The sequence below is a fragment of the Gymnogyps californianus genome, chromosome 22, assembly GCF_018139145.2.
Source record: "Gymnogyps californianus isolate 813 chromosome 22, ASM1813914v2, whole genome shotgun sequence".
NCBI lineage: Eukaryota > Metazoa > Chordata > Aves > Accipitriformes > Cathartidae > Gymnogyps > Gymnogyps californianus.
The window spans coordinates 4,173,440-4,197,525 of record NC_059492.1 but is presented as its reverse complement, the minus strand read 5'-3'; the positions used below and the strand labels follow the sequence as shown (position 1 = coordinate 4,197,525).

Here is a 24,086-nt window from a genome sequence, read left to right as displayed (position 1 = left end):
GTGCACCCATCCCCATGCCCACGAGCTGGCCCTGCTTGGGGGTGGCATTGATTAACTAATTGCTTCTGGACTCGATTAAGGGGATTCGCAGGAACAGAGGGGTTGTAATACCCTAAGCAGCTTTCAAAACCCGCAAGGGGCTGGTCGGCTCCTAATTGGCTTGGGGCAGCTTAGGCAGGGCCCCGGGGCACTGATCACCACCGGGTTCGTTCCAATTAACCCAGGAGAGGCGCGAGAGCACGTTGTTCTGGCGGGAGTGTGTCTGAACGGCCTCTGCTTGGTCTCTGCAGGGCTCCGAGCAGCGGGTGGCCCTGGCTTCTCCCAAAATGGCCCTGTGATGGCTGTGCAATGGCTTAAGGAGATAGCAGGAGCCATGACAGGAGCCCTGTGCCCCCCAACTCCTGTGCATGGGGGGCACCTCCAGGCCTGCAGCCTGCGGAGGAAAGGGGGCGATGGCAGAGAGCAGGGCAGAGAGAGGGGGTGTTGGAGAAAGAATCCTGATTTTTGGGACAACAGGGGGGACAGCTCTCCGCCAGGAGCTGTGTCACTGTTACACAAAGCCAGAGTGCAAACAAAGGGGCAAGGGGCTGTACTGATTTTTTTTCCTTAATGCCCAGCAATGAATTAATAAATAAAAATAACAAAACCCTCAAAACACCCCCAAAAAAAGAGGAGGGCCGTTATTGCAAAGGGGGCTGAGCATAGCGGTGGGAGATGCAGGCACAGGGTGGGGCAGAGAGCAGCCGGGAAGCGGGGAGAAGGGGTTGCACCAGGCGCGGCGCATCACCTTCCAGGGGCGGCTGCACCGGCCGCGCGCGCCGCCGGGGCCGCGCGCGAACGGGGCGCGCGGGCGCACCCCACGGCGGAGGGGCGCCCGCGCGCGCGCGCTCCCCACTCCCCCTCGCCGCCGACCAATCAGAGGGCGCGGCGGCGACGGCGCGGGGGCGTGGCTCGCGCGGGGGCGTGGCGGCGGCGGCGCAGGGGAGGGGAGCCCTATAATGGCGGCCGGGCGGAGGCAGCGCGGCGGCGGCGCTGAGGTAACGCGGTGCTCGGCCCAGCCCGGCTCGGTGGGCGGCGGGGAGCGGGTCCGGGCGGTCGCTCACCCGCCCCGGTGCGTCATAGTGGGGGCCGCGCCGGGCCTACACGGGCGGGGACCTCCGCCCCAGGTGTGTGCGGGGGCTGTGAGGGGGCCCGGGTACCTGCCGAGGCCGGTAGGGCCCAGCGGGGCGGGCTCCCCCTCGGGCAGCGGCTGACGGGGTGAGCCCCCACTCCCGGGCTCCGCCCGAAACGAGCGCTGCCTCGGTAGTTTCCCTCTGGAGCAAGGTCCCCGCCGGTGCAGGTGGGGTCCCGGTGTGTCAGCTGCACGTAGGGCCTCCCTGGAGGAGCAGGGCGAAGAAGAGGGGAGTGATTTGCTTTATTCCGTAATTATTGCTGCTAACGAGGCAGCTAGGGAGGGAAAGCGCTTCCCCTGTGAGATGCCGGCTGCGGGTTCCCAGGCCTGCAGGAGGGAGCAGGGGCAGGCCCGGCCTGTTTGCTTTGCACTGCCTGGCCTGTGCCCGTCCCTGTGCCAGGGCCCTGCAGCTTGGCATGAGCTGCCCCGGTCGCTGCCCTGGGGAGCAGGCGGCACTTCTCATCGGGTTAGGCAATAAACCTCGGTGGCATTTCCAAACCAGCCTAGCCCGCTGTGGGGGTGAAGGAAGGCAGGTAGCAACCCCGACGCTTGGCAGAATGACAGATCCTCTCTGGTAACAGCACACAGCTAACTGACTCGCAACATGGGGGGAAGTTTTCTGCTCATTTTGAACCTGATGTGATAGTGTTTGAGTAATGCAATCTTTTCCTCAGGAAGTATTTGGCCGCTGGTGAGATTGCAGATCCTGCTCTTCTCCCCTGCATGGGAGGGGCTATTGGCCCATCAGATCTTAATGTGCAGGCTGTAACCTTAATCTGTTCCTCATAGTCCTGCTACAGGTGCAGGCTCAATGCATCTCGTGAGCGGAATCTCATGGTAATGTGTTTCTTGGGCACATCACACTTCAGTTCAAAATGTTCTTGTAAATGTTCATCACAGAACTTTGCTGAAAGGTTAAAATGTCTGTGTAGTATTGCCCTGAGACTGATGATACTTCTTTTTCTCTCTCTTTTTTCTTTTTTTTTTCTGTTTTCTAAAAAAAAAAAGTACCTAAAACAGTGGAAATAATTGAAAGCTTCCTACTAATAACAGGCTGTTTCGATGTGGTCCTTATTGCCTCATTTACTGACATAAAGAGAATTACATTTATCACTGGCAGTCTTATGAACTATTTTAGTTCTGACTTACTAGCTGTGATTTTTCCTTTAATTATTATTTTTGTGTTTCATTCTGTTTGACCAGTGATAATTGGCTAGCCAAGCTTTTTTTTCTGTCTATAGCCAGTGTCCCATTTTGGTTTGTTTGTGTGAAGGTGGTGCTGGTGTGTTTTGGTTTGTAATCTTGCAGGGAAGTGTGCAGGGAGGGTCATAAATCCGTAGCAGTGCTTGGTGGCTTTTTTTGTGTGTGTGTGTGTCTCGTTTTGCTTATAGAGCAATATCTTAACCTTTGTCCTTGCCCTGTTGAGCAAAAGTGAAAGTTAGATGCTGGGTACAAGCTTCTGCAATCAGTTACCCCTTTTAACTTTTTGTAACCTTAGACTCCTCATTCAGAGGAGACTAGGTGAAAAATCATAGTCACATTAAAAAATAAATTGGAAGCAATCCGAAGCATCCTCTTGTCTTAGTATCAGTAAAAGAATTTCATGGTTAAATTATAACAGAAACATTTACTTCTGCAGTCACCTCCATAAAAGGCAGTGTTAATTAAATCTGTTACTGCCCAACCACAGGCTTCAACTAGAACCTCTTCTCTGCTATCCCAGGCGTGGATGGAGAGCATGATACCGTACTATTATTCCCGCAGATGTCCACAGAAGACACTGAGAGAAGGGAGCAGGAGCACACGCGATAGTCCTGTCTCAGCACAATACAAGTCTAGGTTTGAATTGTTGCCACCTTGAAAACTGGGCTGTATTTGAAATCTTAATAGTCCCACCAAAATGATGTAATTGCACTTTTGACTAGTCCGTGGCAACAGGTACAGGTTTACAGAATAGCTTCTGGAATGTTCTAGCACTCAAATGCAGCGTTGCATTCAGTGTAACGCCTGGAGGCACTGCCCTGCTAATTGCAGGGTTTTGGTAGGCCTGATATTGCCGCACCAAGCCATATGGGGGAAAATACAGCCCAGTTCTTGTTCATAAGTTTTAGTTCTGTGGGTTTTTCCCCCTTCCCCAGAACCCTTGATCTTGAAGATGGTGAGTAGCCAGCCTAAGTACGATCTAATACGGGAGGTTGGTCGTGGCAGTTATGGTGTGGTGTACGAAGCAGTCGTCAGGAAGACCTCTGCACGGGTCGCGGTGAAAAAGATTCGGTGCCATGCTCCAGAGAACGTGGAACTAGCTCTGCGTGAGTTCTGGGCACTTAGCAGTATCAAGAGCCAGCATCCCAACGTCATTCACCTGGAGGAGTGCATCTTGCAGAAAGATGGTATGGTGCAGAAGATGTCCCATGGCTCCAGTTCCTCCCTTTATTTACAGGTACATGAAGCTGAGGTAATGGGGTGGAAGTAATTAATATGGATGTGTAGCTGGGAGGGAAGGAGGTGGGTAGCTACAATGATTTTTTTTTTTTGAGGTATGCTTAGTTAGGAGAGGGTATTGTTTGCATTGTTGACACCCAAAAATATTATATATCTTTAACAGAGCGTATCTATTGAACAAGCACCTATATCTTGTAATTTGAAGCCATGCTACTCTAAAAGACACCAGGTTTTCTTAAATGGAAACCTGCTTTGATAAGTTGAGGAAACACCACAGGTAAAGCAGAAGGGAGGTGCAGGCTGTTGTATTACTTGGTAGAAGCCCTGTTGCAGGGTTAATGAGCAGACATGTACTAATGTCTTGAGACAGAGCTCTGAAGAATTTCTTAATCTCTGATGTCCTTGGAAGAGGAAGTAACCATCTAGATGTAGGAAGCCAACACTTAAAATTCTTTCAGAAATAATAAGCAATTGGTAGCATGTGGTGAGCTGTTTTCTTTTTTGAATAAATAACTATTAATCTCTTCAAAGAGAGGTAGAGGTATGATAAAGGAATAAATATCACTCCCCCTATGTGGCTACTGAAAGTGTCCTTTAAGTCGCCTTTAAGTTTGAAGATGCATATTTCTGAAGAATAAGTAGCTGTGGAAAGACTTTGAAAGATAATCTGATTCATTCCCTTGTCAAGAAGCTGCCCCAACTATAAATCATCCCCTGGCAGAAATTTGTGTCTCTGGTTTAAAAAGTCAGTAGCCTGCTCAATGTTTATTGTGTTATCCCTACCCAGCTTTTTACCATTTCAGTTTTTATTGTTGTCATTCTTGCATGTTTAATGTAGGACCTTTTGTTAGTGAACATTCATCTGACAACCCTTCACGGCTGTCCAGATCCCGTTGTGCCGAGTGCTGTACGAGCCTGAGAAAGAGGATTCTTGCCTTTGTAAACTCGCTGTAGCTTGGTAGTTCTTGCTGACCTGCTTTCATGAAGGGATTAGGATAAAATAATACTGGCTAGCTCATGTGGGAGAAATTAGTGCCTTACCTTCCTAGTCGTTAGTGGATCTGTGAGAGATTGCATCAAACTTGTGGACAGCTGTACAGGGAGGAGCTTAAAAAAAGCAGAGTGGACCTGCAAGGTGGGGAAGAGCTTCCAGATCACCTGCAACATTGGTTTTTGATGGCAATGCCTGTTAACAATGTGGTGTGTAGATCTTGCCCGTGTCTGGGGCTGTTGGTGTCGGGTGCAAGCACTACAAATTGTTTTCCTGCTCCAGAGAGCAGAGGAGAGCAAAGGGCAGAGCTGAGCTGACTCTGAAGAGACTGGGATCACTTTATAATAGCATGTGCTAAAATAGAGAAAATCAGATCTCCCTTGGCTTGCCCTCTCCTCTCCCCACCCCAGGTGATATTACGTTACGGAGCTGAACTGGTGCAGTGTGTGAGGAGGCTGGCCGGGGAGCGGGGTATTAGTGTCCTCTGAAGGGCTTTGGGGCAGATGGTGTCACCTGAACCTAGTCAGTGCAGTGAGAGTCCTAAACTAGCCTGGCCTTGTGGTGCTTTGCCACTGTCATGGACGTGGTGGTAGATTTTGTTGTCTTAACGCTCTGAACCGAGATGCATGTACAGCTTCTGTAAAGCCGTGCGGAGGGGGGAGCTGTGTGTTGGTGCTCACTTGGCAAAGGCAGCTCTCTGCTGTCCTGCGATACCTTAATCTCACTGTTATTGACTATAAGCCCTAAATACGTGTTTTTTCTAGTTCTAACATGGCTTTACTGTTTTAAGTTGGTCCGGTTTGAGTACTAGCTGTGCTTGTAATTAAAGATAGCTATAAATTGCTAGTAATTTTGCTCTTGGATGGAAAATGTGGGTTTTTTAAAGCACTTCAAAATGCCTCTCTAAATATTAATAGCTACCTTAATTTTTGAAAGCCTGTAGGAGCTACATTTGGTTTAGTATACATTGGTTTACTACTAACAGAAATAATTGCAAGACTTACCTTCCAGAGCATGCTAAGAGCCACCTCAGAGGAGCTGAAGAGGCAAATGTGTAGTTGTGTAAACAGGATTAGTAAAACTGATTGCTGGTTTTACTTTTTTTTTATATGAAGCAGCTATTAGAACTGGCTGCTTGAGCTACTCACTGCTTATGTTCTAGAAAGTAGCTGGTGGATCACAATGGTGGGAAAGGTGTTACGTGCAGCAGCTGTTCAGCTGTGCCTGTGGATGAGCGTTCTCCTGAGTTAAGGGATCCTATGTTAACGCTTGCTAGAATACAGTCATGTGTAAGGAATGGAGAATAGGCTTTAAAATCTATTGTGGCGCCGCTTCATCAGCGGAGGACAAATACAACCCCCTGGCACTGTACGGAGTTACTTGTTGAGAGTTTGTTTATACATTGAAGTTGTTAGCAGAATGGGTGGGACAGGCTTTGTTGGGGTGGGACACTGTCCAGCTGAAACAGATGGGAGTGCAATGGCCACTTAGTATCTTTCAAAATACTGTTATCTGGGTCTGGCTCTAGCTTCTGGGCAGGAGCATGAACTTGATATGCTTCGCACGCATGAAAATAAGGAGGCTGTCAAATACATTGTGATTTTTTTTTTCTTTACATCAGAAATTCTGCATAAAGTTTTACTTTCACCAGTTGCAATATCTTGCTCTCTGGATTGTCGAGAGGAAGATCCAAACTTCATGCATTTTTCCATCATATCTTTATATTCTTATGATCATCAGGTAGTTATGACATTTCTTTTCCTTGTTGCAGCTTGTAGAGACCTCACTAAAAGGAGAAATAGCCTTTGACCCCAGAAGCGCTTATTACCTCTGGTTTGTAATGGATTTCTGTGATGGAGGAGATATGAATGAGTATCTGTTGTCCCGAAAGCCGAACCGCAAGACCAACACCAGTTTCATGCTTCAGCTCAGCAGCGCACTGGCGTTCCTGCACAAAAATCAGATTATTCATCGTGATCTCAAACCAGACAATATCCTGATATCTCAGAGCAGGACGGATGCTAGTGACTTGGAGCCTACCCTGAAAGTAGCTGATTTTGGGCTGAGTAAAGTATGTTCAGCCTCAGGACAGAACCCCGAGGAACCAGTCAACGTAAATAAATGTTTTCTATCAACTGCCTGTGGGACTGACTTCTATATGGCCCCTGAAGTCTGGGAAGGACACTACACTGCCAAAGCAGACATCTTTGCGTTGGGAATTATAATCTGGGCAATGTTGGAAAGAATCACATTCATAGATACGGAAACAAAGAAAGAACTTCTGGGGAGTTACGTCAAGCAGGGGACGGCGATCGTGCCTGTTGGAGAGGCGCTTCTAGAAAACCCTAAAATGGAACTGCTCATCCCCGTAAAGAAAAAATCCATGAATGCTCGAATGAAACAGCTGATCAAGGAAATGCTGGCTGCCAACCCGCAGGACCGACCCGATGCTTTTGAGCTAGAACTGCGGTTAGTCAACATAGCTTTTAAAGACAGCAGCTGGGACACGTGACCGGCCGAGTCGTGTCGGTCTCGATAGAGCTGCTTCTCACCTACCTGATGGTGCAACTTAATGGCAGTGAAAGAAATGAGCCTGAACTCAAACCTGCAGGTGTACTTTCTACCAAATGAATCTCTTTTTGAGTTTCACAAATGCTACGAATGTGAGTTGGCCGTTGTGTTAACGATGTGTTGATGTGTATAATACCAGGATGTTACATGCAAGTCTAAGATGTGACGATGTTCGTTTGTGTACGCTGGCAGTGGGATGTCTTAAGAGCTGAGACTTGATTTCCAGCACTATGTCATGGAGTATTTCATACATTCCAGTTTCCTACGTCAGTATTAGGAACTCTTATGGAAAAAAAGAGATTTGCATGCTGGTAGTGCAAATCTTCAGGCTTTGTAAAGTAATTCTGTGTATATATTTATGTATACGAGTGACTGGGAGTGTATGCCACTTTTCTTAAATTATTTGCTATGGGTCTGAATGATTGGGGTCTGCTAGAAAACAAGGTGAAGAAGATAGATGAGAAGCATTCCTTCTTCTCCAGGCTTGAATAACTTTATTATTTATTTTTGTTACCTAATGTCAAAGGTAGGGTCTAAGACTTGACTTTGTCTACAAAAAAATGCAATGCAAGGGGATCAGCAGTTTTTAAAGTGCTGACATGGCCAAGCTTAGCACTTACAGCTTAATGAGCTCATCACTGAGGGAGTCAAATTAAAAATGTATGCAATCAGGTGCTAGCATGTTGGCTAGTTCATTAATCATTTGATTTTGCTTTCTTCTAGTAATCAAATACTTTATTAATCAGTTAATCTACAGTTTCACAACATGCTCTCTACTCTTGTGTCTATAACCCAATAGCACCTTGAGGATTTATAATAGCAGAGTACTGTGGGCTTAGTTTATGGAAACGTGGATGAGGGAATCCAGCAGCATAGAGCGTTATTTTTAAGATTCTTCAAAATATGGTGGCAGCACAGTTTTCCCATTAACTGAATCTAACTAGTAATACTGGTCACGGCCTCTTCCTTTCTGGCACTGCCTCTAACCTGGTAGTGATGAGGAGATAAAGGGGTGACAATTTGTCTTGTAGAACACACCTACTCTCAAATATGGGAGAAAACTCAGTAACAGGTATGTGAAAGGTGTCTCCGATCTGTGTGGCAACCTTGGCCGATTTTTTTGATTTGTTTTCCTCTTTTTAAAGAAGTAATAGATGTTTAGAAGCCCAGATGGTAGGATGGGAAGCTTTGAAGTAGTGGAAAGGCTGCTTATCCCCAGCTCTTATTCCACAGCAGCAGATTGATATGCTAAGAGAGGTTTCACTGAGGCCACCTGACGCTGTACGGCAGACAGAAGCTGCTTTGTAATAGCGTAACACTTTGTTCTTTTGGGTGCAGGATCGTGACCTTTCTCATCAATTTGACCTTTTTGGAAAAAGCAGAGTCTTAAAAAACTGCCTTTAAGGCTGCAACGAAGGCCAATTTTCTTAATAAAATCAATTTAATGTTTTTTTTTTTTCCCAACTCTTACCTGAAAACTGCCGTATTTCCTTGTATAATTTGCTTCTTGGATACTGTTCCCTCTCAGTGCTCTGAGAGCAGTTCTGATCAGTCAGTGTTTATTCTGCTCGAGTGTGAATAAACAGCACAAACAAAATATAACTTTTTGTTCTTCCAAAAGCAAAGGATTCTGATTCTACCGAACTTCTGAGGCTTTACAGACTGCAGCTGGTTCCTGCCTGATGCTGCGTAGCGCAGGTGACAGTTACCCACGGGGCCTTAGTCCTTAATTCTTGTTGTTTCGCTTCACTTTATCGTTTAAGGCAAGCTGTCTAAACAGTGATTCTCAAACATTGTTTTGAGACAGCAAAGTGTATTTGTCTATTGTTTAAAAGATGCTATAGAAGTAACTTTCAGAAGACAGTGTTCCCGACTACCGCAGAGTGCCTCGCTTCAGCATAAATTGGCAGGGACACGGGCGACTGCTTCGTACTGAGGCTACAGCCTCTTGCCTGAGTAGATGTCCCAGTGTTGCTCCTTCCCTGCAGGGAACTCAGGCTCCAAGTCTTCTTTTATAGACTATCTGTGAGTAACGATAAGGAGAGACCTATTTATTCTTATGTTCTAGAAGTAGAGATCTGTTTGTTCTCATATTTTAACTGAGTTCAGTACAATTGAAGCCTCGGCATGTTACTGAAAGGAAGAAAACAAACCTCTCGCTGTCTGTGCCAACACTGTTTCACAGTACTTGCATTTCAGCGTGGTCACTCGATGAGTAAAGTTTTAGGAGGGTATATAATTTTTCCATGTTAAACCTGAGAGCATTTAAAAACACCTTGCTAACTTCCTCTTCTCTCCTGCCCACCCAAAAGTCAGAATCAACTATGTTATCTTAAAGTGTGAATCTACTATGGAAGAATACTACTTACCTTCAAGGTGCTTTGCAAATCATCTGATTCTCCTCTGAAGTATTTCAAAGGATGAACGCCGAATGTGCTGCCTGCCTGCGGTGCAGAAACGAGTGAATGGCGCAGGGAAGTTCTGGGTTTTTTTGACTCCCAAAGTGTTTCTTTGCACTGATTGCCACTTTAAAGGGTGGGGGTACCTGAAATCCCTCTCATGGTGCTTAGCCTTGCTGTTGGGTGACACTGAGTGTTTCCTTGGTTAACACTGAATGGTAGTCCTCGAGGTCTGTGTTCTGTTTGATTTTTGTTGTCTGAGGTCTTTGTTTTAAAACCTTTGATAAATCAAATTGTTGTAGCAGCTACGGAGTTATTCACCAGCGTGACACAAAGTCAAGATACTTTTCAGCACTCAGAAAAGATTTTTTTCAAATCTTCCTTTAAAAACTGTAAGATATATTTTATGGAGAATTTATAATGAGGAAAATTGTGTAATTTATTAAGTTCATGACTGTTTTTGAAATAAAATCTGAATTTCGATGAAGTGTTTGAACTTTCTACAGAGAAATGCTTTCTTCTCAGTCAGCGCGATGTCATCTAGCTGTCAGCAAAGCTACAGAAGGGTTTATTTGCTGTGCTAGGACAGAGGTAAGCTGTAGTACTTCATCACAGTCACACTGTAAGTGATCCTAGGCTTGTAAAAGATGCTAGGTTGGCTAATAGCTGTGCTGCTCATCTTCTGTGGGTAGCGGCAGTCCCAGACTTCCACTGAGGTGTAACGTGCTGCTTGGAGGACTTGACGGAGTGAGGCCAAACTGGGTGTGAAAACAGAGCTGGCTCCTGGACCGGTTGAGGTGAGCCATGTCTGGGTGGACCCTGTGGCTTCTGCCGAGCTCTTTAAGAATCAAAACAGTGCTCTTCATTTTCAAAGAGGGGATTAAAGACTAAAAGCAGCATTCTTGCATCCAGTGTGTACTTGAAGTTGGTGTTACAGCCCAGGGTGGTACTCAGCCTCCTTGTAAGGCAATCTCTGGCAGGCTCTGCCTACCCTGCTACTGGTACTACTGGATTTTTGAGGCTGCAAAGAGATGCTGCCGCTCTCCTGGGCACCGACACTCCTCTCGCTGAAGCGAGCCTTTCCCCTCTAGTTCCTGCGTGTGCTGGAGTAGGATTTCACCCGGAAAGCCGCCAGCCCTTGTTCTGTAGGGCGAATGCTGTTGCCCTCCTGAGCGCACTGCGAGCCCCCAGTGCGGAGGGCTGGCGGCAGCCCAGTGAACGTGGGCTCCGCTGCCTTTCCCTCCTGCGTACGTGGGCCGGGAGCTGGCGGCTTCGTCGGGAGCGGGCGTGCGCAGGCTGTCGGGGCAGCTCCTGGGGCTGAGCCGGGTGTAAATGGTGTTCTGGAGGTGTGTGAGGGACAGTGGCCTGCTGGTCTCACGTGCCCTTGGCACCTTGGAAGTAAAGGTGAGGAAACACCATTACTTATACATGATACAAAAGTCTAGCAGTCATTTGCGTGTTTTAATTAACAGTGCTCTGGAACAAAGGGTTGTGCAGACCGGGAGTGGGAATAGTGCAAACTGGGAATGCTGTAAATTGTTTTGTCTTGCCATTTCTTACCCCCGCAACAAACCCGAACCCAGTCATCTCCTGCGTGCCGTGCGCTTGCATCGTCGCCTGCGGATTCCTGCGTATCCTGGTGCCAGAAATAAGGAGATTCCCCACCTGGCGGGAGCTGTGTGGTTAAATCTGTAAGTCAATGCAGGCGTTGCAAAAGAGAAAGGGATTGAAATTTAGATTATTTTTTTTATTAAAGGATAAGCACCTTAATTAAAGGAGAAAGTCACATATACTTGATTAGTTGTAAGAGTGGTGATTTTAAATATAGACACAAGCTAAATTCCTCCCCCACAAAATGAAGAAAACTAAGCCTACATATTGAAATATGTCTAGTCCATAGAGGAGGGGAAAAAAAATCTCCAAGGAAATGCCCTGGTGAAGAAATTAGATGTAACTAAGGCTGCATCTCAGCTCAAATAACCCAACCTCTGCTTTATTTTCCTTGTTCTGCAGAACGCCGAGGCCTCGGGCTCCAGCTTGCCCGTCCCGTTTCCTCGGGCAGGGCTTGGCTGGGCAATCCCAGCTCTGCAGCGCTGGGCTTGGGGACTCGCCCTGGTTGTATTTTGGCTTTGTGTTGGTTTAAACGGCGTTTTCCTTCGCGCCAGCCAGTCGCGGCCCCGGCGCAAACTGCAGCGTAATGGCAGATGTTGCTTTGTGGTTGAGATAAAGTCCCGTCTCGGGGAGCCGGCAGCAGCCTGCCCGCCCCTTGGAAGGGTGCCCTCGCTTCGGAGAAACAACTTTATTTTTTCCCCCTGCGCAGTGGCTGGCTGAGCAGACACCGCTCAGGTGGCCTTTGGACTGCGGGCAGCGCAAACGGCCGACCTCTTGTGTTGCTTTTCCCTTTGCTCCACCGACGTCCCGCGAATCCTTCTATGGGGTATCGATCGTGAAGTGTTTTTAATCTTTACTGCTGGTTTGTGCGGTGAACACGAGGAGTTGTCCCACAGAGAACTAGCGAGGAGTATTTAAACACAAACTGTGTTTAATGGGCGCTGCTGTGCATTGACTGTTTCGTTTCCCTTTCGGTCGGAGGGGCTGGGGAGCCGTTTATGCAAAGTGCAATTTCTATTCTTAAGTGCAATGAAGGAAGAGGGACATATCTGAAATGCCACAAACCGGTCAGAGTGTCTGCGCTGTTTGGGGAGCGCTGGGAGGTGGAAATACAAGACCGAGCTGCTGCAGATCACTCCACTAGCTCTGTAAGCGTTTTTGGGGACTCTCAGACCGCACACTCTTACAAGCAGAGCAAGCGAAGCACGGAGAAGTGGAGTGACCAGAAGGATGAGCCAGCACCGTCGCTGCGAGAGGAGCCACGGCCCAGGCCATGTTCTTGTTAAATCCCTCTGTTCCCAGATGAATTTCCAGATTATTTGGGTGCCTGAAGCAGAAGGCAATTGCATAAGGGCTGCAGTTTGTAGGGAGCACCCCGGGCCAGTGCAGGGGCCCGGGCTGAGCTGGCAGGCGGTGGTTGGAGCTGCGGCCGCTCTCTTTGGGGCAGCTCCACATGCCCAGCTCCCATCCCACACTCTGCCAGGTAAAGCGTGCTGGAGGACGCAGCTGAAGAGGGCAAAGGGAGAACCGCTGCTAGAATTGCAAGCGCTCAGAGGCCTCTTTAATCGCTGGGGTTTGAGTCAAAAACAGATGCAACCTAAAAACCTTTGTAGGTCCCTTGCTGCAAGTGGTGGGTTCAGCTCAGATGCTCATCACTGACCCTGGGGAGGTTTCCCTCAGTCCCGGCAGCTCCTTCCATCTCTCTCTGCCTTTCCTGTCCATCCCTGTGGTCGCAGTACCGATGTGTTTTGCTTCCCAGACACCGGAGAGCCGGCAGAAGTCAGCAAGGCCAGCCATCGTCCGCCGTGGGTTTTGAAGCCCCCGTTGGGGGTATGAACATCCACGGGAGCCCCGGTGTCTTCTCCTGGGCCCAGCTGCTGTCTAGTTCCTACTTGCACCAGCTTGTGGACGGCTGCCTTAGATTAAGTGGTGGTTTCAGATTTATTCATGCCCATTTGAGCCCTTGATATTTTTAAACTTGTATAGCAAGCCTTCCGCTCCTGCCCTCTCCCGAAGGAAAGCGCCTGCACCCTGGGGCCTCTCTGGCTTGCGGCCACCCAGCTCCCGTGGGCTGCTCTCCAGGCGATGGCATTTGCATGGACCTCAGACCAGAAAGAGCTTTTGTGGGTTGTGAAAGTAAACCAGCAAGTAGAAACAGATGGCTGTGTTATCAGGTGCCGCAGTCCTGTCTGCACCTGGTCATGGTGGAGTTAAAGTGATTTTTTTTTTGGTTTTTTAAATTTATTTTTCAAGGGGAAATCCATCTGGAAAGGACTGGGACACAGCTGGCTTCAGCCCTCCTGCTGCCTGCGGGCATGGCAGCCTCTGGCTTCCCCTGCCTGCTCGCCCGGATCCATCGGAGTAGCGCTGGGAGCCCTGCGCTGGCCGTGCTGCTTTCCTCCTGCTCCTCAACTCTGCTGCTGCTCCTCAAGCCTGATGCGTGGGTTTTGGGGTGGGGATGTAATTGGCAGGGCTGAGAGGGCCATGTCCCCCCTACCACGAGCCGGGAGGGAGAAAGGACTTGTGGGGAGCAGGGCTGTTTAATCCGGAGTGAGACACGCTCTGAAAAATGGTGTTGGGAGGAGGATCTGCGCTCTGACTCGAGAGCTTTGAGGCCTTTCTCAGACTTTTCTCACCCACCGTAAGAGCTGGAAGTTTCCATACCTGGCCCCGGCTGTGGCTGGGTTTTGTCCGGGGTTGCTTTGCTTGCCTGGCACTGTGCTCGCTTCCAGTGAGCTGGGAGGGGAGGGAAGCAGAGCCCCATTGAAGAGCAGAGAGCGCCTTGTGAGAGCTCTGAGTAACCTTAAATAAAAACAAGGGTCTTTGAGCATCCACGTGAGTAAGAAAAGCCACCTGGGGCATTCACAAGAAGCTGATTAATTGGGTAACCCCCTTCCTAGAAGTCGAAGTGACAAAACCCGGATCACTTCCCCAGGGGAAGCAGGAGCTGCCCGGGATGCTGATGCCAGGAAGGGCCTCTCAAATCATCCCTTTTTGTATCCCGAAGGGAATCTACCTTGTCCAAATACAACAGTTTAACAGTAAGTGCCTGGCGGGTGCTCCGAGGAGGAGCCAGAGAGGAGGGTGGTTGCTCTGGGGGAGGGGGAAGCATTTGGTAGGAGCATCCCATGGGAACACCCTGCATCTGCCAGAGGAAGGTGAATCTAAGGCTGCTCTTACTCACTTGTGGCTTTACTGGAACGGCCGTCGGGATTCCAGCTCGGAAAATAAAACCTGTCCTAATAAACAGTGATTCACATTGCCTGGAGTTAAAAATAAGGTCCTGTCGGTTGCCCCTCGCCCACGTGGGAACCCAGGCGCTCTCTTCCCAGGGGCAGATCCTAGGGCTGCCACGGGTTTCTCCATCACTCGCTCCCATCCTTTTCCCCATCTTCCTCTGGAGATGGTCGGATTTGCTCTGGCACGGCCGCATCCTGCACACAGAGCCCGAGTGCTGCTGCGAGCGCAGCTCTGTGTGTTGCTCCTCTCCAGGTTTATTAGCATAGAATAGGTGGTTTGTCTCTTCCTTGCTTTCACTGGGATTTTTTCCGGTGCTGGCAGAGCTCGGACAAGCCGTGGCCATTCTCATCCTGCTCAGCCTCCATTTTAGCCTCCGTTTTCGTCAGCCCAGGAGTCCGGGCCCCTTCCTGGCACCGGTGCCGTCGCGCAGGGAGGTGCTGGATGCCGACCCAGCTCCGGTTCCTGGCACTGGCTCCCGAGCAGCGGCACTGCGGGAAGGAACTGGGGTGGGGGCCAGCAGTGCTCGGGGCCAGGTCCCCTCTCATCCAGGGTCAGAGCGTCCTGGCCTGCGGGTCCTGGGATGAATGCCATGGCTTTGTCCCCACTGGAGCCTCCTGGTCCCCTGAGTCCCTGCAAGCAGCCTGTACCCCAGCTCTCCATCCACACTGGCTGCGAGAGGGATGGAGGGAGCTGGTGGGTCCCTAGGGAGCACTGGGAGTTATCTCCGACCCCGCTCCGAGGTGCCGGCAGCCCAGCTCAGGGTGCAGCATGTCCTTCCCCGCCGGCCGCTGCGGTGCCATGTTCGCAGCCCCCCAGGCAGGCGCTGGGGATGGAGGGGGGCCGGGTGCTGCCCCCGCGGGAGTGCTCAGCTCTCGGGAAGGGGAGAGGGCAGTGGTAAAAATAACCCCTGGGCCAGCTCCAGCCCGTTGTGGCTTCCTGCGATTTACAGCCCTTCCCGGGGGGAAGAGGAGGCAGGAACCGGCCTGGCTCGGGCTGGCTTTGACCCTTTCGCCACCAGCGGAGAAGGTGCCAGAAGGACCCGTCCTCCCTCCTTCTCCCTCACCAGCCGGGGCAGGATCGTGGGGAAGGTGATCGTGGTGGGCTCCTGCTCCTGAGCTGCACTCAGCATCTTGGAGTGGATGTAGAAGGAGAAGCTGCTGGAGTGGACATGGTTTCCCTGTCCCATTCCTGATGCCTCGTGTGCTGGGGGACAGAGAGACTCAGTCTTGCCTGGGAGGAGGCAGAGATCTCTCCTGCAGATCCCGAAATCCCGGCCAGGCTCCCGTAAGGAGGCAGAGGGAGGCCGAGAGCTGGCAGAGGTGAGCTGGAGCTGCAGGAGAAGGAGGGTTAATGCTGGCTGGGTCAGGGGCAGGGCTCCGGGGTACGGGGGTCATGCTGGCAGGGTGGGCACAGGGTGGGCTCCTGCTGATGGGGCTGGGCTGGCAGGGGTTAACAGGGTGGCTCTTCCTCTTCCTCAACCTCTATATGAGGCTCCTGCCGGCTCTGGGCTCAGTTTGCTGCCAGCAGCCAGAGGAGCAGGAGCTGAGTGAGACCGGAGCATCCCCGCATCCCATCCCTGCATCCCTGCGTGGGGCTCAGGTGAGCGAGAGCATCCTCCACTCGCCGAGCCCAGTGGCTGGGCACGGATCCTGGCAGCGGGGCTGGGCTGGGGAGCATGCAGGCGCACTGGCGTGGGCAGTCACGTCCTGGGCACGCTGGCTCTGCCAGGGCGAAGCCGGCGGGTGACGGGACGGCATTCTGGGGCACCTTCCCTTGAGCCGCTGCAGAGCTCTGCCCAGCACTGGGGGAGGCTGGGGAGCTCATCCCTTGGGAGCACAGGACCAGACAAACCGCGTGCCTCAGTTTCCCCACCTGTACACCAGGGGTGGATGCGGTGTCGGAGCCTGTGGGCTGTGTGTGGAGGCGCATGGGCAGAGGAGCTCCCGGGGCTGTTCGCTCTCTAGTGAGCCCTGCTCTGCCCGGCCCCATGTCCCTGCTGTCACCCGGGGAAGCTGTGGGGCTGGGTCAGCCCCTGGCAACGGGGTGGCTCTTCGTGGCCGTTCAGGCCTCTTCTGCTCAGCAAAACCATCTGCTTTGGGCATTTACAGTCCCTGGCTCAGGCTCCAGACCCCCTTCCCCCGGCACCCACCTCCACCACTGGATTCACAGCCCGGACCCGCACGGATGCTCGGCTGAGCAAAAGCCATCACACCCCAGGGCTAATAAAAGCCCCTTTGCTCCGTGCCCCCCACGCATCGAGCAGGAGAGGTACCTTCCCTCCCAGGCAGCCGAGCTCAGCCTGGCTGCGGGGAGCACGGCACGGAGACCCCGAAACATCCCCCAGCCCCTGCCCTGCCGTCACCACGCACGGGCCCGGCCGGGGCAGCTCGCCAGCTCTCCTGTGCACGGGCTTTGTTCTGCTTTCCCTGCGGTCAGAGAGATAAGGTGGCTGGCTCCGGTATTTTTTCCTGTTGGAAGCTGCTCCTGGGATGCGGGTGAAGCCGGCGGATGCTCGGCGCTTCTCTCTTCCTGCCCGTGGATTGTTCCTGCCTGGGCTGGCAGGGCTTGCTGCCTGCTGCCTGCCTGCTTGGCCGAGGGCAGCGCTGCCGGGCCGTGCGTGGGATCGAGGGGACCCCTGGCTCCGCTTCGCCCCCCATCCTCCTCCTGCCACTGCTGCACCCTCGGTGCTAACCCCAGCTCTCCTCTCTCCTCCCAGGGCCAAATCCAGGAGCCGAGCGAAGCTTCGGGAGCCTCCCCAGCCGCGGTACCAGACCCCCCCCCCCAGCCACTCGGGGGGGAGCAGAGCGACCAGGGGTGCCATTTCAGGGCTGGGGAGCGATGGTGCCCCTGGGCAGCCCCCCTCTTGCCATCTGCGCCTCCAGCAACCTGCGTCTCATGGCCCCCGGCCGCGGCTCCCCCCTGGCCTGGCTGAACCGGGGCCCCGAGTGCCCGCGGGAGCTGGGGGGTGGTGGGGGCCGGACCCCCAGCGCCGTGGAGCGGCTGGAGGCCGACAAAGCCAAATACGTCAAATCCCAGCAGGTCATCAACAGCCGGCAGGAGCCGGCGCTGCGGGGCTGCTCGCCCCGGCTCTCCCCCCGTGGCCGGCGCCTCCTCGCCCGCCAGCAGTGTAATGAGTTGTGTCAGGGCTCGGAGCTGAGCCGGGAGGGTCCCAGGAAGCTGCCGTGCCCCCAGTCCCCTGTGTCGCGCCGGACCGGCGGCAGGCGCCTGCTGAGACCTGACTCCCTCATCATCTACCGGCAGAAACGGGACTGCCCGGGTGGGGACAAGGAGAACGCCAAGGGCTCCGGGCTGGTGCAACGCCTCTTCCAGGGACCCCTCAGAGACAAGCCTCCCAGCTCCCCCCGGCCAGGGGGCTGGGCGAGGGGCCGCTGGCCTCCCAGAGCCCCGAGACCCCCATGCTGTGGGTGCCTGCAGAGAAGGAGGAGGCGAGGACGCCGGGTGCCAGCAGCGGCGGTGGCAGTGGTGGCATCTTCCCTCTGCCTGGCAGCCCCATGGCGCAGCCCCCGCAGCCCCCCGGCAAGCAGGCGCTGGCTCTGCGCGTCTCCCTGCCGCTCTCGGAGCAGGAGCGGTTCTTCAACTACTGCGGGCTGGACCGGGCGCTGGTGGAGCTGCTGGGGCGGGAGCGGTTCGGGCCGGCGGGCTGGGACAACGCCTCGGCTCGGTTCCCCGGCTCCTGCGAGTCGGAGCCCGGGCAGGCCTCGGGGGAAAGCGAGGGGGAAGCAGGGCCAGGCGAGGAAGAGCCGGATGCCCGGCTGGGCTCCGCCGTCTCGGTGGTGGAGCGCAACGCCCGCGTCATCAAGTGGCTCTATGGCTGCCAGAGAGCCTGGGCGGCCGCCAAGGAGTCCACTGTCTGAGCGGAGACAGCCTGGCAGGGGACGAGGACGCCCGTGTGGCTCCCACTGGCTGGACGTGGCCCCTCACCCTCGCTGGATGTGGCCGATGGGCTGGTGGCATCCACCGTCCGGGTGCCATGGGGCTGCAGCTGGCTGGCAGGCAGGGCCACCAGGTCTACCCAGGACCCAGGGCTGAGCGCAGTTGGGGGCACCTGAGGGGCAGGTGGGGAAGGGGCTCCCTGGGTGAGTCTCTCCTTGGCCCCAGGGCTGGCAGGCTGCTGTCCCCCTCCTGTGACCCATCTGCTCCATCCTCCCTGTCTCCAGCCCAGGGTGGTGGGATGGGCCTGCAGCCCCCATCGGTCGCTCATGTCCTGCACCAGCTGCAGGCTGGGGGGGTGGGCAGAGCCCGAGCCCCCCGTCGCGGGCAGTGCCCACCCCACAGCTCCTTCCTCCCCAGAAAAGGGGCTGCTGGGGCCAGAGCAGCGCTCAATAAACCTGTTTGTTTGGGTTTTTTTTTTTTCTCTAGCCTGGCAGTGTGTGTGGTTTGTGCGGGCAGAGCCCAGGCTGGGTGGGGGGATTCTTCGGGGCTGGGGGTGGCAGCTCCCCAGCCCCACCCGTGGGGGCCGGGGCAATGGGGCTGCTGGGGGGGGCTCAGGGAGGGGGGCGAGGGCAAAGAAAGCACCAGGCAGGGCTCAGGGAAAAGGGGCGCCTCGGGGTATTTAGTGCAGACATGCCACCGAAACCCACCGCAGAGCCCTGGGCTGCGGGCAGGGGGCTGCCCACCGGCAGTGGGGGGCCGCTCGTGCTGCTGGAGAGTCCGGCCCGTGCGTCCTCTTCTAGTTGCCCTTGGGGGCGTTTTTATTCCGGATTTCGGCCAGTTTACCAGCCAGGAAACCCCAGCGGAAGGCTCCTTCCTCCGGCTCCCGCAGGTCACTGCCATCGTCACCCGGTGGCTCCCCGAGGCTCTCGCCTGGCTCTGGGGGGGCACCCCCTTGTCCAGCCCTGACGCCTGCTGCCACTTGGTAGCAAAGAGATCCCAAAAGCCGGGTGCTTTCTCCGAGGGGGGTGGCTCAGGCGGCGAGGCGGCCAGTGGGCTGGGGAGAGAGCGGGGACGGGGACGTCGGTGTAGGGACCCTTCTCGCTGGCTCCCACAGTGGCCAGGACTGGGACCACCAGGCCCCCCCATGTCCCTCCTCCATGCCAGCTCTCCCCCTGCTGCCCCCCAGCCCAGCCCCATGGGTATAGGCAGGGGAGGGGGATGCAGGTGATGGGACAGGGGCATGTAGGGGCTTGGCAGCTCCCACGGAATGGATCTGGGCTCTGGGGTCCCGTCCCCCCCCCGAGCTGCAACTTACTGGTCTGCGCAGGGCTCCGGGCTGAGCAGCTGGTGCTCATCCTCACGGGTGAAGAGGGACGAAAGCGTCCGCCAGCCCCGGGCACCCACCCCCTGCACCTGCAGGGGAGGCAGCACCGGGCTCACCGGGGACCCCCAGGTCCCAGCAGGCCCCCCCTGGCCCCCGCTTCCCCCAGGCCCCTCCTCACCTTCCTCGCCAGCTGGGACACGGGGCTGGGTCCCTCCTCCATCAGCGTGGGGGTCTCGGCTGTCTCCATCAGCTCGGGGGAGTCTCCCTGCAACGAAGCCCCCATGTGAGGGCAGGGATGCAGGCAGGGGGAGGGCAGGGAGGTTGGTCACCCTGTTTCGAGGGGACCTAGGCTTGGTGGTGACCCCCCCCCCCACTCTACCTCCTCCTGCAGCGCCCCGTCTGCCCATGTCCCCCCAGGGTCTGCAGCACTTTGTCCTTGTAGAGCCGCCAGAAGCCCTGGGTCATGGTGAGGGGCTCAGTGGGGCCGGGAGCCGGCGGGTGCCACGGGGAGCGGGACGGGTGGGGGGGCTGGGCCCCCCCGCGTCGCCCCGGAGATCCGGTGGCTTCATTAAAGTTTCAGGGGCCACTTCCAATGCACAAAGGGGAACCTGAGCCCAGCCTGAGCCGGGGGCAGCGCGGGGGTGGCTGCTCTGGTCACCCCCAAACCCCCCCTCCCTCTGCCCCCCTGCCCCAGCCCCCCAGTGCCCCTTCCCCACAGAGGACCCCCAGGGCTGGGGCCACCCCAAGCCCACAGCGCAGAGCAGGTGCTGGGGCTCAGCGCTCCCCCCCGCCGTGGGTCCCCATCTATAATTGATCACCCGAGGTGGAGGAAACACGATCAGTGCCGGGAACCGGTGAGCTGAGCCCTCCCCAGCTCATCACAGCAGTGACCGGGGCAGCACAGGCCCCGGTCACCCTTTGCCCCGAGGCCAGGCCCTGTGCCCCACTGCGGGGACAGCCTGGGGACGGCTGCCACCGGGTGCTGGGGGCCCTTGGGGACGCGGTTGTCCCCCGGGGCCATTGACCGGCCCGGGGAGGCGCGGGGCCGGGCACGGCCGTAGGGCAGAGCTATGGGGCTGAGCCTGGGGGCGTGGCCTGCCGCTACATGGGCGTGGCCTGTCGCTCCACGGGCGTGGTTTCCCGCCTCGTGGGCGTGGCCGGCAAGCCGCAGGGTAAGGTCTGCCGCCTCATAGGCGGAGTCTGCCGCTTCGTGGGCGGGGGTGTACCGGCGCGGGGCGGGGCCCGCAGCCGCCTGCGCCTGCGCACTGCGAAGCACGGTCTCGGCGTGTGTCCGCCATGTCGCCGCGCAATGGCCGCCGCACCGGCGCTCACCGGGCGCACTCGCTGGCCCGGCAGTGGAAGACGAAGCGGCGCCGCCGTGACCTGGACGAGATCCACGGGGACCTGCAGCCCGAGAAAGCCGCTCGGCTGCTGCGGCAGGAGCCCGACCCCGACCTGCCGGGCTGCGCCCAGTTCTACTGCCTGCACTGCGCGTGCGTGGGCCGGGCCGGGGGGCCTGACGGGCCCGGGGTGGGGGTCCCCGCACCAGGGGTGGGGGGGTCCTGGTCGGGGGGGGGGGCTGGGGAGGGAGGGCTCTAACCCTTGGGGGGGCTTGCCCTGGTGCTGGGGGTTGCCTGGCCCCTGCGGGGGGGGGGAGTTGCCCTACTGCTGGGGGGTCCCTGGCCCTGGGAGGGGGTTGTCCTGGTCCTGGCAGTGGTCCCTGGCTCCTGGGGGGGGGCTGGTCGCGGCGAGGGGGGCTCTAACCCCTGGGGGGGATCTTGTCCTGGTCTCGGGAGGGCCCCTGGCCCTTGGGGGGAGCTTGTTCTGGTCTCGGGGGGGATGCTGGCGTGTGGGGGGACCCTGGCCCCTCGGTAGGGCTCTCCCCAGCCCTGCTCCCATCTCAGGGCCCCCTGACCCCCAGCCTCTTACCCCTCCCCAGGCGCTACTTTGTGGACCTGACCAGCATGAAGGAGCACTTCAGGTCCAAGGTGCACAAGAAGAGGTAAGGGGGGGGGCCTGAGCGGGGCCCTGAGCTGCCCCGTGGGCCTGTACCCTGCCCCGGAGCAGGCTGTGGCCCCCTGCCCCCAATTCATCGGGGGTGAGGTGGGTGGCAGTGTCAGTTCTGGGCCGGTCTTGTTTTGAGGAGCTGGGATGGAAGGCTTCAGCCCTCCTCTCTGCCTTCCCCGCAGGCTGAAGCAGCTGCGGGAGGCACCGTACACACAGGAGGAGGCAGAGCGCGCCGCCGGGATGGGCTCCTACATCCCCCCGAAGAAGGTGGAAGTGCAGACCCAGCCAGTCGAGGAAGCCATCGAGATGGAGGCGTCCAGCTGAGCGCAAGCGGACTGAGGGGCCGGGCGGCTCCGTAAGGGCATCTTTGTCCTCGGCTTTGTGAGAAAAGCATGTCCCAGCGCAGCCTGCCAGCAAGCAAACGCGCCGCTGCTCCTGGCAGCCCTCCTCGCCGGAGCACTAACGAGGAGAAGGAGCCAGCGAGACCCCAGGTGCCCTCGCTGTGTGTCCTCCTTCTCAGGGAAGGGGCAAGCGGCTTCTTCCCTAAGCGCTGGCATGACTGTACACTCGTCTCTTGTGCTTTCAGAGCGGTTTTAGGCCTCTCTCCTTGGGTCAGAGGTTGACCCTGGTGAGTCGCCCATTAAAATATGTCAACCAACGGGCCAGCAGTGTTGAGAGCTCTCTGTGAGTGTGACCCAGGCCCTGGCTGGAGGGCGGCAGCCACCCCTTGGGGTGGAGGGCAATGTCTCGGTGTTGTGCTCTTCCCAAGCACTCCAAGGGGAATATTGCCAGCGTCTGTGCCAGCCCGGAGGAACGGCCTCATCCTGGTGCTCCTGCCCTGGCAGAGTGGTAAAGCTCCCTCTGCTTTACCCTCCTGGCAGGGGGTTCCCAGCCTACTGGTAGCAGATATGGGGCTGGTTTTTGGGGGGGAATATGTGCTTGAGTGAACTCTTCATCAAGCAGTTGGGTCTGTAGCGAGCAGCTCGTTGTGGTCTTGGCTCTGCCTGTTTGGGCCTTGAGAGGGGAGTGCTGGTGTCCCTGTGGCAGGGACACTTTAAGGCTCCTGTCCCCTAAAACCCAATGCCTGCAAGTGATTTCGTCTTCCTAGAGGGCTGGGGCTGCGTGTGTGGCGTGGTCAGCCTCCCCGCCTCATGTCCACCAGCCTGATGCTGCTGTGATCCCACCGGTGACCCTGCCTCTGTCTGCCTGGCTCTCGGGGGGGGGGGGCCTGTGTGTGACAATGCCACCACCCGCTGCTGCGAATTCCTGCAGAGTGGATCTCGCCGATGCAGCCGTGGCAGCAAAACCCTCAGGCTGGAGGTTTGTCCCTCCTGCTGAGCTGGGGACGGGACGCTGGGCTGGAGCAGCAGAAAGGCAGAGCGACAACGCAGCTATGCTCGGCAGGAAAGGGTTTATTTCCATGCAGCCTGCCCGGATTTGTCCCCTCCCGCCCCGGGGAGATGGAGCGCTGCAGCTGGGTTCTGTGGGTGCGAGGGGGCTGGGAAGGTTGCAGACCCCATCCCAGTGGGATGCGCCTGCCCAGGGGACACGTCGCTGACCCCATGGCCCCATCTCCCCCGGCCCCGTTGTTGCAGAGGCCGGTCTGGTCCCAGCCCTCCCCGCCGCGTTACCTAACGTCACTCGGTGTTGACCTCCTTTCTGTGGGACCGAGCTGGCTGCGGCCGCAGCACGGTCCCCGCGGGGACGAGGTGGGGGGTGCTACGTGGCTGCCAGCAGGGTGCAAGGGGCCCCCCAGGCCTTTCTGCTTGGGGGGGAGATGGAGATGGACGCAGCACCCGGCTCCGCCATCCGTCTGTCTGTCCGTTCAGGCTCTGTTCTTCTTGTGGCCAGATCCTGGTGTCTTGCAGCGGCTCGGTCAGGGGCTCAGCCGGCAGGTCTGGAGCCAGGGGGTGGCTTCTCCGTTCTCCATCCCGGTTGTTGAACTGGCTCCCGAAAGCAGGGACAGACAGAGGGGGACAGAGGCGTGTGTGTCCCCGGCTCCGGGGCATTGCATTGCCCGGGCACGGAGGGAAGGGCTGGATGTGGCGCAGATCAGCTGGAAAGGATCTGCATCCGGCAGCTCCGTTCAGGCGGGGGCCAGTGGGCAGAGGGGGACCCTGGCACCCCCCTGGGGACCGGCGCCGCCAGCCCCCTCCTCATGGCTCTGGGGGGCCTTGGCGGGGCCGGCCATCCTCCGGGCGCTGTAGAAGGAGAGGCAGAGCCCGGTGGCCGCCAGCAGCAGGGCCAGGGGGGTCAGCAGCCGCCCCCCCGGCTCGGCCCTCCGCCCCGCCGCCAGCTGCATCTGCGGGGTGAGAGAAGAGAGGAGATGGGAGCGCTGCGAGACCCTGAGCCCCAAACCCCCTGGGGACAGGGGACCTGAGGCCATGCCCTGAACGTCCCCATCACGCCCAGCTGGGACGTAAGGGCGATAGGGGC

At 56.3% G+C, this 24,086-nt stretch overlaps 4 protein-coding genes across 4 annotated transcripts; 3 read left to right on the top strand and 1 right to left on the bottom strand.

Moving 5' to 3' along the window:
* The first annotated feature begins 2,321 nt into the window (after positions 1-2,321).
* Positions 2,322-7,481, top strand: PDIK1L (PDLIM1 interacting kinase 1 like). Its single transcript, XM_050909959.1, has 2 exons — positions 2,322-3,611; positions 6,376-7,481. The coding sequence occupies exons 1-2, from the start codon at positions 3,327-3,329 to the stop codon at positions 7,114-7,116; spliced, it is 1,026 nt and encodes a 341-aa protein (XP_050765916.1). The 5' UTR covers positions 2,322-3,326; the 3' UTR covers positions 7,117-7,481.
* A 9,734-nt stretch (positions 7,482-17,215) lies between these two features.
* Positions 17,216-18,361, top strand: FAM110D (family with sequence similarity 110 member D). The gene is given in 2 exon segments (XM_050909963.1): positions 17,216-17,780; positions 17,783-18,361. Coding segments are annotated over 2 exon segments (1,035 nt in total). The 5' UTR covers positions 17,216-17,263; the 3' UTR covers positions 18,301-18,361.
* A 754-nt stretch (positions 18,362-19,115) lies between these two features.
* C22H1orf232 (chromosome 22 C1orf232 homolog) lies at positions 19,116-20,108 on the bottom strand. The gene is given in 6 exon segments (XM_050910055.1): positions 19,116-19,264; positions 19,267-19,373; positions 19,635-19,732; positions 19,822-19,908; positions 20,023-20,048; positions 20,051-20,108. Coding segments are annotated over 6 exon segments (525 nt in total).
* An 831-nt stretch (positions 20,109-20,939) lies between these two features.
* Positions 20,940-22,307, top strand: ZNF593 (zinc finger protein 593). The gene is made up of 3 exons (XM_050909967.1): positions 20,940-21,136; positions 21,583-21,645; positions 21,833-22,307. Exons 1-3 carry the CDS (start codon positions 20,940-20,942, stop codon positions 21,972-21,974), a joined length of 402 nt encoding a protein of 133 aa, XP_050765924.1. The 3' UTR covers positions 21,975-22,307.
* The last annotated feature ends 1,779 nt before the right edge of the window (positions 22,308-24,086 follow it).

Bases quoted from the DNA above. Each gene is read 5' to 3' on its own strand.
- PDIK1L (XM_050909959.1), top strand. From the start codon at position 3,327: ATGGTGAGTAGCCAGCCTAAGTACGATCTAATACGGGAGGTTGGTCGT. The intron at 3,612-6,375 runs GTACATGAAGCT...TCCTTGTTGCAG, and splicing joins GTTCCTCCCTTTATTTACAG to CTTGTAGAGACCTCACTAAA.
- ZNF593 (XM_050909967.1), top strand. From the start codon at position 20,940: ATGTCGCCGCGCAATGGCCGCCGCACCGGCGCTCACCGGGCGCACTCG. The intron at 21,137-21,582 runs GTGCGTGGGCCG...ACCCCTCCCCAG, and splicing joins TTCTACTGCCTGCACTGCGC to GCGCTACTTTGTGGACCTGA. The intron at 21,646-21,832 runs GTAAGGGGGGGG...CCTTCCCCGCAG, and splicing joins TCCAAGGTGCACAAGAAGAG to GCTGAAGCAGCTGCGGGAGG.